We start from the raw sequence: 11389 nt of genomic DNA, 5'->3' as shown, positions 1-11389 counted from the left end.
GCGAAATTACATCAATGATCTGGCTGATGAACTTGAGGCAAATGATAATCCCAAGCCGTTTTGGAATTTCATGAAATCCATGCTCAAAGGGTCTAACAACCTCGTTTCTCTCAATGCTGATGATGTCACTATATCGAACTATTTGCTTTGAACCAGTTTGATAGTCTGTTCAATGTAAGGTTTTTACAATTAGCTTGAACTGCGGCTTTCAAAACGCGAGAGCGGCAGACAAACTTAACTTGCATCAGTATCTGTCTCTAAATTTTGCAGCGAGGGAACGAGTTCAGTGTTGCGCCCACTAATATGTCTGGTTTGCATTTCGAATTTCGGAACACGATAAGTTCATCCTGGCTCAGTCAGGACAGTAGTAAAGCGGGCGAACTTCACCAAAATAACTCAGTTCTGTGCGCTACGTTTCGGTTTTCTTTCCTATCTTGTTGACGTTAGAAGCCCTTTGGTACGTAGTGCTTATTTACCGGCCCTATCATTCACGGCATCTGCAATTTTTTTCCAGATGTCATTTTTCTTCTGGTTCGTGAGTTGTTGGTAAGTTTACTTTAGAATCACCGAAAGGTTTTCTTCTACTTTTTCCGTCAAAACGGCAATTTCGGACGGGGTAAAATTTGTTTTCGGGCTTTTTGTGAGATATTTGGGGAAGCCATTGTTGCGCTCGCAACTTTCACACCATGTCATCAGTATACGAAAAGAGTATTGGGGATTTCTAACCTCGGGTTAGCCGCGTCTAAAACGAGGTTAACTAACCGGCTCATTAACCGTGCTTTGAGAAACGCTATATTAACCACGAGTTAACAAACCTGTGGTTAAGAAATTTAACCTTCGGTTAGCCCTAACCCGAGGTTAGTTTAACCCATCTTTTGAACAACCGGGCTCTGAAGGAAGCAGAGATCCCATTTCCACGACTAAGGGACGGACCATTAGAAAAGTGATGGGGGGGGGGGGGGGGTGGGGGATTTTCAGTTTGCAGGAATTTTTTTTTTCGCTCAGTGCTTGTGCAGGAATTTTTTTTTCGGTTGATACCCTCTGCACGAATTTTTTTTTTTGTTGTTGTTTTCCAGAAAAAAAAACTTTAACTAAAGGATTTTTTAAAAAAGTTGTACTTTGTGGGCTTGGAATGATTACCTTTAACCCATAAGTGACATGGACAAATAAGTGTACTCTTAATTATACATAAGTCATTTTCTTAATACGTATGTGTATGTGTTAGCCATTTCTATAAACTGAATAACAGTGCCATCATGTAACGCCCCACCATTATAAAAATAAAATGTCAATAATCTATTTCAATAGCCCTTTTCACGGTTGAGTTTTTCATTTGCATTACAATGTTAATTATCCAACGTGGATGCGAGGCAATTTTGGGCTAAAACTACAAAATAGCCCGAAATTGCCTCACGTATATGTTAGATTTCATTGTAATACAAATGAGCCGTGAAAATACAAATAACCGTGAAAAGGCTATTCCAGGTTATCCAGATCTCTGTTTCTTCTTATACGTTTCAGTTATAGTCGCCCAACTATGTTCCCTAAATTAACTTTGAAGGACTGAATTTTATTAGAACATACTTTTGCCATTCTTTTTCGTTGTATCATATATAATTGTATAAAGCAATTCCAGAGTACCGATTGCCTTAGCTGCCATGGTCTATGAACTATTGTACATGCTCCGCAAAAATGGCCAACGTATGCCCCAGCAAGAAAAAAAGTGCGAGCCAGATTAAGCAACATTTCGTGTTTGCTTTTAATAAAACTATTACTATAGAGCACTTGTGCGGATGTTAGATATAATGAGATGATTGTGCACCTCAAAAACTATCTAACATCTCATCTCAAACCCACGCTCTAAGAAATTTTTATAATAATATGTTGCAATTTTATATTGTGCATGTGCATGTACATTTTAATTAACTTTATATTTTATTAAGCTTGTTAAAAAAATGTATGTTATATGATAATTGACATGATATGATTTGATATGTTATAAAATTAAGAGAATATTATAATTGTCTTCTTTAATTTAGTTAATCACTTATTATCACGTGCAGCTGCCTGAAAACTCGAAACGTACATGTGGCATGCATGGTCATGGTGAATAAAACCATCGGTTCGTTTCCTTCTTATAAGATTAAAGGTTCTTCGCAAAAGAACTGGTTATTCTTCTCAAAAGATTTCTGGTCATGACTATTCTTCCCAGAAGATTTGCATGTAATCTATTCTTGCTTGAAGAATTCATTCTCGTCGCAAGAATTCTCATTCTTTTAACAAGAATAGCATTCTACTCTATTCTTCTGATAAGAATTACGTTTCTTGAGCGAAGAACATTTGAAAAAGGCAAATTAAGAGTGCCATGAGACAATATCTAAAAATTACAGCATAATGGTCAAAACTAAACAAAAACAACGAAATTAGTGTCTAAGTAGTATACACAGCAACTGATGAGATTCCAAGGATTCTAACGGCTCAGAATGATCAGTAAGAAACCCTCCATTCAGTATATATGAGAATTCCCCCTCACGATCAAGATAAACACCATTAAGCAGAGCGGTAGCATCACGTTTTGATCAAAAGGGAAGAATCTCTTATACAAAAGGAAAATCGCTTAAAGACATGCTTGTAAAAGCAAAACTGAAAAGGCTTTTATCAAAACAACGGACACACAGTGGGAGACGCCAGACAGTTGGAGTCGGTCCCGACGATGTGCGTCTTTAATAGAAAGGGTTCACCGTACTATATTCAAAGCAAATTTGTCCTACATCCTGATTTTTGCAGTAAAAGCTTTAAACATAAATTATTTTAAAACTATGTCGATTATTGACCGCCTTAATCCTTCAGTAAACAGCAAGTCATTCACAAGATACAAGGTACTTTCGATCACCAGATCACAAAGCACTTTGTGCGGTTTTAATTTGCCTACAGGGCACTTTGTGGTATTGACAATGAGCCACAAAGCATTTTGTGGTGAATAAAGTGAACACTTGCCCTTCAATCTAGATGCTCCTACAAGCGTTTAACAGGACTTCTTGAAAATGACTCAGTTTTTTAAATTTTGTAACCATAAAGCACTCTGTGGCCCAACGAATAAAACTACAAAGCGCTTTATGGATAAGCAGATATGCTGGAAGCGTTTTACTGACAAAATCGTTTTTCTTCAAAACTAATTGACCTATTGCTCGTGATTATTGGGTTTACTACCAGTTACAAACACAAAACAAAATACTGAGTTGTAGTAAGGGTAAATTCCAGCCACGACACAAAATGTGGGGTTGGTTTGTTGTTCATACAAAACAAACTTCCACAAAAAAATTTAGATTTTCAAAACATTAAAAAGGCCATTTTGGGGCATTCTGGAAGAAATTTTCTGTCATTAAAACACTAAAAGGTATTTTCTATAATAATTCCTTAATCTCCTTCTGCAAGAATTTTTTTTTTCTTCCGTCTCGGCTTGCAAGAATTTTTTTTTCGGGCATTTTGGCTTGCACGAATTTTTTTTTTGTATTTTCCCCACCCCCCCCCCCCCCCCATCACTTTTCTAATGGTCCGTCCCTAAGAACACGGGCAGTGATGAACCTACCTGACTGTTGCGTCAACAGGACACCGAGGAGAACATACAATCCAATTTCACAAGCGTCTTCGCAAGAAAACCACAATAGGGAAAGGCTCGGTTTGAGCGACAAAAGGGTTACGAATAAAAAAAATGGAATCAAATTTATATACATTTTGCTGTACAGTTATAAGAAATGCTCTGTGCTTTTATAAAACTCGATTCAAAGAATAGTCGCAATATCTCAGATATGGCCAAGACACCTTGTTGGTAATCGATCGGAAAGTAAGTAACAGAGGACGAATGAACGTATTTTTACGGCATGGCAGGCTACGCAGGGACTAATCTCAAAGCTAGATCAGGAGTGATTTGAAACAAACACAATCACAAATTTCGCTCAATTTCTTTACTTTGAGTGATTTTATCCTCAGACACTCACCAGAGGAGCAAAAACTTGGCTCCAGTCTCCCGCATAATGCAGAACAGGTGGCCGTTTGGAGCAACAGCAAGATAAGTAAGTTTTGCTTTTAAAATACAATCCAAACTTCAGATTTGTTTAAAATTAATTTTTTATTAAGGAAAAAGGATGCTTGTTTAATAGAGTGTGACACCTATCGTAACTGAAAGTGGGTTGTTTTTAAATGTGTAAAGAATAGTAGAATTTATGCCGGTTTCGTGTCGTACGCGATGCGGTTACGTTTGTTTTAAGAACAGCTTAAAACAGACCTTGCTTCTTAAAGTTTGAATGCAAATGTTACTTGATGGCCTTGAAAACTATAATTAAACCAAAATACCCTTAGATAATGCTGGCTTATTTTGTATTTACTGGCACATTTGTGTTGAGCATCCTTTTGGTGGTGCGCAAATGGGAATGTGACCGGAAGTGGCTTAATCAGTATTCAGTCTAACTAGCTGTAAAGTGAAAAAGGCTTAACCTTAGTATTTTCCTTTTGATTGTCATATAGTTAGGGCTACACTTTACGACTATGTTGGAATTTTGTTACTTTAAAAGTGGGCATCAAAGATAATTGGGCTTAAAGTTGGGCTATTTCCGGTTTGTCGTTATATGCCGATATTATCGGCTGTGCATTTTGGAAGTAAATCTGGCAGTGAACTCTTTGAAGCACGATCCATTTGTCGATTGGACAGGACGTTTTTATCTTCGACCGAGAAAACAACACCGAATATACGTACTATATTGCCTTCGAATCTCTCACACTTTTCGTGTTTGCGTTCAAAAGAAGTTCTGTCGAAAAATAATTCGTGCAGAGCTTCCACGTCGAAAACAAAACTGCAGACAAATTGGACTAAAAAAATTCATCCACTGAAAAATTGTTACCCCCTCCCCCTCCCCCTCCCGTGATTTCTAATGGTCCGCCCCTAACAATCATTACTTTAGATTACTGACGTGTGCAACAAAAATATTCCTGTGGACCAAAAGTTTTGCTAAAGAAAGTTCAAGAGTTAAGCTAACAAAAAATGATTCTTGATTGGTCTTAATAATTTTCAAGCATTGTAAGCGAAGTAATGAAAAATGATCAAAATTAAGCTAAAAATCAGCCTCAGGGGACCCCCACAAGGATGTTATCTAGAACTCAGCCCAAATAAGGTCCTGAAGCTGAAACTTTGGTATATTGCACAAGTCCTCACAGTCACTATGTGTGCCAATGTTGAGCAAAATTGGCCAACCCTCATTTGCAAGCCTGCTCTCTCAGGCAGAAGCTCTTAATACCAAGTAGAAAAGGTAGCTTTACATGTGATACACGTACGTCGGTAAAAATGCATTTTGTCACGTATATGAGCGTAGGTTATCCTTCAATATTATCAGTTGCCAAATCGGATTTTGAGCGCGGCTTATTACCAGTTTCTTCCTCCCTATCCGCTTAGTCTTTCACTTCATCTTATTAATCCTGTATGCCGAAAAAATATGGCTCCTCAGCAGGTACAGTCGGTACAGCTACAGGGGTGACCTCACACCGATTTGAAATTCGTGCCGGTACCAAGTAGAAACGGCCTTAAAAAAGTCCATTAAGAATTTCCGGGAGAGAATGATGCTAAGACCTTGCGTGCAGTGCGCGCATTAAGATGAAGTGTTGCCCGAGGGTGCGTTTGCTTGGGAGAATCCAAAAACGGATTTGTGATCTCAGATCATTCGGATCATAGTGCGTCAAAGGAACCGACGAATCCTTTTCCAGAGTGGATTCGTCGGTTCCTTTGATGCACCATGATCCGAATGATCTGAGATCACAAATCCGTTTTTGGATTCTCCGAAAAAAAAGCACCCCTATTTTTGTGAATGTTATCTTGGCCGTGACATTGCACACAATACCTGTGGTAAACAAAGCGTGCTACATGAAATGTTTCAATGCTCAACCACACCCACAACTTCTTCAAGAGGTTACGTTAACTTAGCGGAGACATCGCACTCTTAGCTTTGGTCCACTGTGCTGCGCACATTCGTGGAAACACTCGATCGCCTGAAAGGTAAAGTAGTTCTTGCTAAATGGAATAGCTCCTTTTCAAAACAACAATTCTGGTCTGAAAATACTTCTTACCATATGGCATAAAAGTTTTGAGTGTTTGTTTTTTATCAGCGCTGAATTTTCCACTGAGTTTTGTAAAAGCCCGCTTACGTAAACCCGATTAGCATGGACACTTCGTTATATGTGTAACGCCTGCAGCGAGTAGCAGCAAAACTACACGAGGTAAAGCGATCTCTAAGGATTGTCGAGGCAAAGTGTAGGGACTATCTTAAGAGTCGTTGTTTCGAGGGTAGCAAAGAGCCACGGAAAACCAAAGTTGATGGTTAACGGGGATTTATTGCAGCAAATCAGATAATGACGACAATTCACAACCACGATCATGAGATCACGACCACGAGCTCGACCGTAAACTGAAAAGACAATATAACAGCTGATATCTATCAATTTAGTCATAGTTAATTGAGGGACTGTTTATGAAACCTTTTCCATGAAAACAATGGTGCTGTAATTTATGTTAGAAGGGCCCCGACCGCGCACAATCCTTTGTTTTAACGTTCACACTACAGTTGAATATCTTAACACGAACGTTTCTATTGGTCAGTTGTTCCAACTCATTTCAAAATCTATTGTCGTCTGTGCACGGTCAAGGCCTGAATGCTAACAAAAACATATAACAAAGAAGTTTGTCAGGCTTCATAACCATTGCCTTTTATTAACTTTGATTTGGTTGAAAACGAACTAATGTCACAGAAATTTCGTAAACAAACCACTTTAAACTATCATTCAATATTCTTGACAATTCCATAATAATTGACAGACTGGCGTTCTCTGGCATGAAAGGTGCATAGGGTGGGAGTTCACTCTTGAAGAAATTTTAATCCATTTTGCTCCTAATAATCAATTAATCTTCGCTTTGTACACTTGCGTATTTTCGCCCATTACCGAAAAACTTATCAAAATAACAAAGTGCACTTACATATCGGGTCCCACTTGAGTCCAAAGGTTAACTCGCGGAACACAAAGCAAAATCATACGATGTTCTGGCACCAGATCAAAACAAAGATCAACATTGTGTTCAAGATTGGAACAAGGGTCAAAAAATGAAATCAAAACTAATCAAAATAGGCTTTTGTTCCGATGTCCTTAAAAAATTTGTATATATGTAAGTATATGAAACATACATTTTGAACTGCGGATGAAAGATCAACTGAAGAAAGATCCTCGCAGTTACTACGCAACTTAAGCAGTTGCGAAAAGAAAGCGTGAAAAAAAAAATTCAGGCTTGGTCATGGATTCGAATCCCGTTCAAGCCTGAATTATTTTTCAGGCTTTCTTTTCCCAACTGCTTAAGTTGTTGTAGTAACTGCAAGGATCTTTCTTCTTTGAGTTTTTTTAATATCGGCTCATTCATCTTTCCTAAGTTGTATCCATTCAAAACGGAACTGCACCGTTAACAAATTTCGAGCGACCAAAAAACATCAGTGTCTTCAAATTGGCGCGCAAACGTTACTGATATTAATTCCTGCAAAACAAAAAGAACGCTAATTTGCCAAAAAAAAAAACTGTGGAAAAGATTTCCTTTAACTGATTTGGTAAGTATGTTGTAGTTATGAAGTGCATTAATTAAGTAAAGTAAAGTAAAGTAAAGTAACTAGTAAAGTAAAGTAAAGTAAAGTAAAGTAAAGTAAAGTAAATTTATTTTTCGCGGTCAGGCTTAAAGCTACAAGCTCGTAGGAACGTGAATCAAACAAACATTTTAAACAGAGCAGAAACTCTTTAAAAATCTCAACTGGCACTGAAGCTTACCAGTTGGCTATTTACCACCCAATCTCAGCCGTTGGTAAAGCAATGCAAGCCGTTACGGAGCATCCAATCAAAAAAAATTTTTTTTTCGAATTTTCCAGTCTCTACTAGCGACCAATCGCTGGCTAAAGAACTTGAGGACTCTGGGTACGTGATTGGGGACTACAGTCAACTCTCTCGTAAGCGACTACCCTTGGGGGTCGCTTACGAGAGAGATCAACAAAATAAGCCTAATCCTGGATTGATTAATTAAGTACATAAAAATATTACCTTAGCAGCTAAAACTAGGCAGATAGTTACATTTTCTACGGAGACAATGACATTTCTATTCCATGGCTTAAGAAAAAGATTGAAACCACTGGCATATTTCTAGCTGAATAGCGCCTGGACAATCTATTCATTCTTCTAACGAAACTTTGTAAAACATTTTGGAACAGACTACTCAGACTACTGTCGTTATTTGTGAGCAGTCCGCGGTAGCGTAATTAAAAATTGAACTTATGTCACTTCTGAGTAATTATTTACTAACGATCATACGTGATTATGTTGGGTGGTCGCTTACCGGTAACAGGAAACAAAAGGATATGTCAAATTTCTGGCCAAAAAAGTGGTCGCGGTCGCTTAAGAAATTTGAGGGGTGGTCGCTTACGAGAGAGCTCTTGTAAACGGTTTTTTACGATGTGGTTTCTTACGGTAGGTGGTCGCTTACGAGAAGTGGTCGCTATGAGAGAGTTGACCGTAATTAATTCTACAAAAGGAACTGTATTTTATATCGTATTAGGTGTCCCTTCATAAAGGAAACCATGTAATATACTGAACTCTCCCACTGATCAATTGGTTTAATTTTGCGATGCAGTTTTCTTAAGTTCTAAGGAGAGAGAACAGAAATGTTTCGCATGTTCTTCGTGGTGGCTTTGGTCATTTTCTTGGCCAGTAACTTTGGAACATCACAGGAAAAGACTCCTAAACAGGTAACATTTGAAATAATCAGTCACTTTTTTATGGCATGCACAGACTACAATAATCTAGAAAATTGAGGAAGCTGAAAAATTTTCTTTATCTCCGTCTCAAAGGCATTTAAGCTACAGCTTATGTTAATGATGAAACATGAAGTAAAGTTGTTGTTTGTAGTGTACAGAGGTGGGGTTTCTCAGTTTCATTAGCTAGAAAGATATTTGAATTGAACCAGACAAACTCAAAGAAGCTTGCGAACTAGAGATTTATGACTGATAACGCTTGAAACGGATTAACTTCTAATGCCACAGCACAGGCCGATCATAGATGAAATATAAGCAGTGATATTTACAAGGCATGTTATGTAGTAGAGATATGTCCAGAGATTTCGTCAAAATTGCCAAATTTGCCAATGCCCAAAATTTGCCACATTCGCCAAAATCGTCAAATCCACCAACATGGCAGGCTTCCATGTGTTTAGCTTATTTGCATTTATTTTGGAATTTGGCGAAATATTGCCAAATTCGCCACCGTTATTACTGTGGCAAGATTTCGTCAAAATTGCCAAATTCGCCACAACCTGCATTTCTGGACATAAGTGATCTAGTAAGGTGTACCTGAATAAGTGAATGACCATCGCAGTAAGTACGCAACGTAAGTAGATGTGAAAATAAGCCTGAAAAACAATCAGGCTTGAACGGGATTCGGACACATGACCTCTGCAATACCGGTGCAGTGCTCTTCCAATTGAGCACAAAATGACCAGCTCCCAGTTGCTGGATAGTTCAGTTGGTAGAGCACTGCACTGGTATCGCCTGATTTGGTTTTTCAGGCTTTCTTTTCGCAACTGCTTAAGTTGCGTAAATAAACGAGATGATAATTCACTTATTGATTCTTCCATCCCCAGTTCAAATATATTCATATATTCAACTTCCAAGATGTACGAATTTAACTCTTCTTTTTTTTTTTACAGAGCTGTCAAGTCAGTGGTTGCTGTAAAGATGGTAAGCGAAAAATTTCAAATAATTTCACTTAACTAAACCTCATAACCTTTTGTTTTGTAGTACGGGTATTCTTATTTCATCTTTTTTTTTTTTTGGTAGGCAAAGACGGAAGAAATGGAAGAGATGGTAAGCTGACAATAATTTCCACATTCTGTTCATTTCGTATGATATTGTCAATTTTTTCCAGCTTAGTATACAATACAATCAAATGTTGTATTTTTTATGTTTACACAGGAAGAGACGGACAAGATGGAGTAAACGGTAACGTAGTCTATTTTAACATTTGTTTAGAACTTTACTGAAAAAGCCTCCAACCCTCGTAAGCTATCCGCAGTGAAAATAACGCTGCGTTTTTGGATTCTTTTAATTCATGTTATAGATTTTAAAAATATGAGTGTGGAACTTCACTCACCCACCCTCCCCGCCCTTATCTCTTATCTTGCTATCTTCAATATAATGCAGTGTTTGAAACTATTGCACACTTATCAGTTATTACAGATGTATTCACTCACGCGTTTAAGTGCATTTATAATTACTTAAAATCACAGAAAAGCGATTGTATTTATTTGAACTTGTGTCCAGGGTTACAGTACTGATCCAAAGAGAGAAATCTAACGTAAATAAAATTCAAAGCCATTCAGAAATTTCAAGGGAAAATTTTGTTCAGAATAACAACAACAACAAGAACGACAACGGTGAGGATGATGATGATGATGATGATGATGATGATGAAGTGTTGTGATGTATTTATTAACTTCTTTGGGAACCGTGTTACTGACTGATGCTTAAGCCTTGATGGGCAAACACCAAAATTCAACTCGAAATATGCGTTAGACTGAGCGGATACTGTTTAAATAGAAGACCTAGAGGTCATCCTCTCTTGTAGAAGACCAGTGCTTAGAGCTCAGTAGTTACCTTGTCAACGGTGAAATTGGACTGCAGCATAGCAATGTTGCCTTCAGTGCTTCAAGTTATATTTACGTTCCGTATTGTTAAACATTTATAACACAGGAATAGATGGTATCGATGGACGTGATGGGATGTATGGAGTAAAGGTTGGTAATTTTTTTCCTGTACATCCTGGGCAGTGACTTTGATGTCCTGTTTAGCCTCAATGACCCAAATATTTAAATGTTTTAACGGTGCATACAAGTTAGGCTCATATATCTTGATTCCATACTTACAAAAGGCCGATACAAAAGAAAAAGAGGCGCAATTGGGCGACAGGATTCGAAACCATAACGTCTTCCTATTTTCTTTTTCTTCAGCCTTCTTCTTCTTCTTCTTGTTCTTCTTCTTCTTCTTCTTCTTCTTATTCCTTCTTCCTTCTTCCTTCTCGTTGTTGTTGTTGTTGTTGTTGTTGTTGTTCTTCTTCTTCTTCTTCTTCTTCTTCTTCTTCTTCTTCTTTTTCGTCTTCTTTTTTTTTCCTCTCAGTACTTTTCTAGCCCCTTTTTCTCATTTCCTAAAACTATTCTACGCCACAATAGCTTAAACCTTTTATTTATTATCACTCGGCTCCATGTCTGTATTTTATTTTCTGAGTTTTTTTATTATTATGCACTATTTCAATGGTTTACAACAAAAGG

General features: G+C 37.7%; 1 protein-coding gene across 2 annotated transcripts in view; it reads left to right on the top strand.

Annotated features, from left to right (window-relative positions):
* The first annotated feature begins 5937 nt into the window (after positions 1-5937).
* LOC146484618 (uncharacterized) overlaps positions 5938-11389 on the top strand; it is a 30331-nt gene continuing 24879 nt past the window's right edge. The window contains exons 1-5 of one of the 2 annotated variants that reach the window (XM_085104712.1): positions 5938-6043; positions 8702-8816; positions 9773-9803; positions 9903-9929; positions 10038-10064. In XM_085104712.1, the coding sequence (XP_084960838.1) occupies positions 8733-8816; positions 9773-9803; positions 9903-9929; positions 10038-10064 (169 nt within the window). In that variant the 5' untranslated portion in view covers positions 5938-6043; positions 8702-8732. The remainder of the gene's footprint in view (positions 6044-8701; positions 8817-9772; positions 9804-9902; positions 9930-10037; positions 10065-11389) is intronic. The other variant, XM_085104713.1, reaches the window with a different exon arrangement.

This window comes from Pavona decussata, unplaced genomic scaffold, assembly GCF_977016875.1.
Source record: "Pavona decussata unplaced genomic scaffold, jaPavDecu1.1 SCAFFOLD_32, whole genome shotgun sequence".
Taxonomy (NCBI): domain Eukaryota; kingdom Metazoa; phylum Cnidaria; class Anthozoa; order Scleractinia; family Agariciidae; genus Pavona; species Pavona decussata.
The sequence above is the reverse complement of the archived record's forward strand: the minus strand, read 5'-3'. Positions and strand labels throughout refer to the sequence as shown.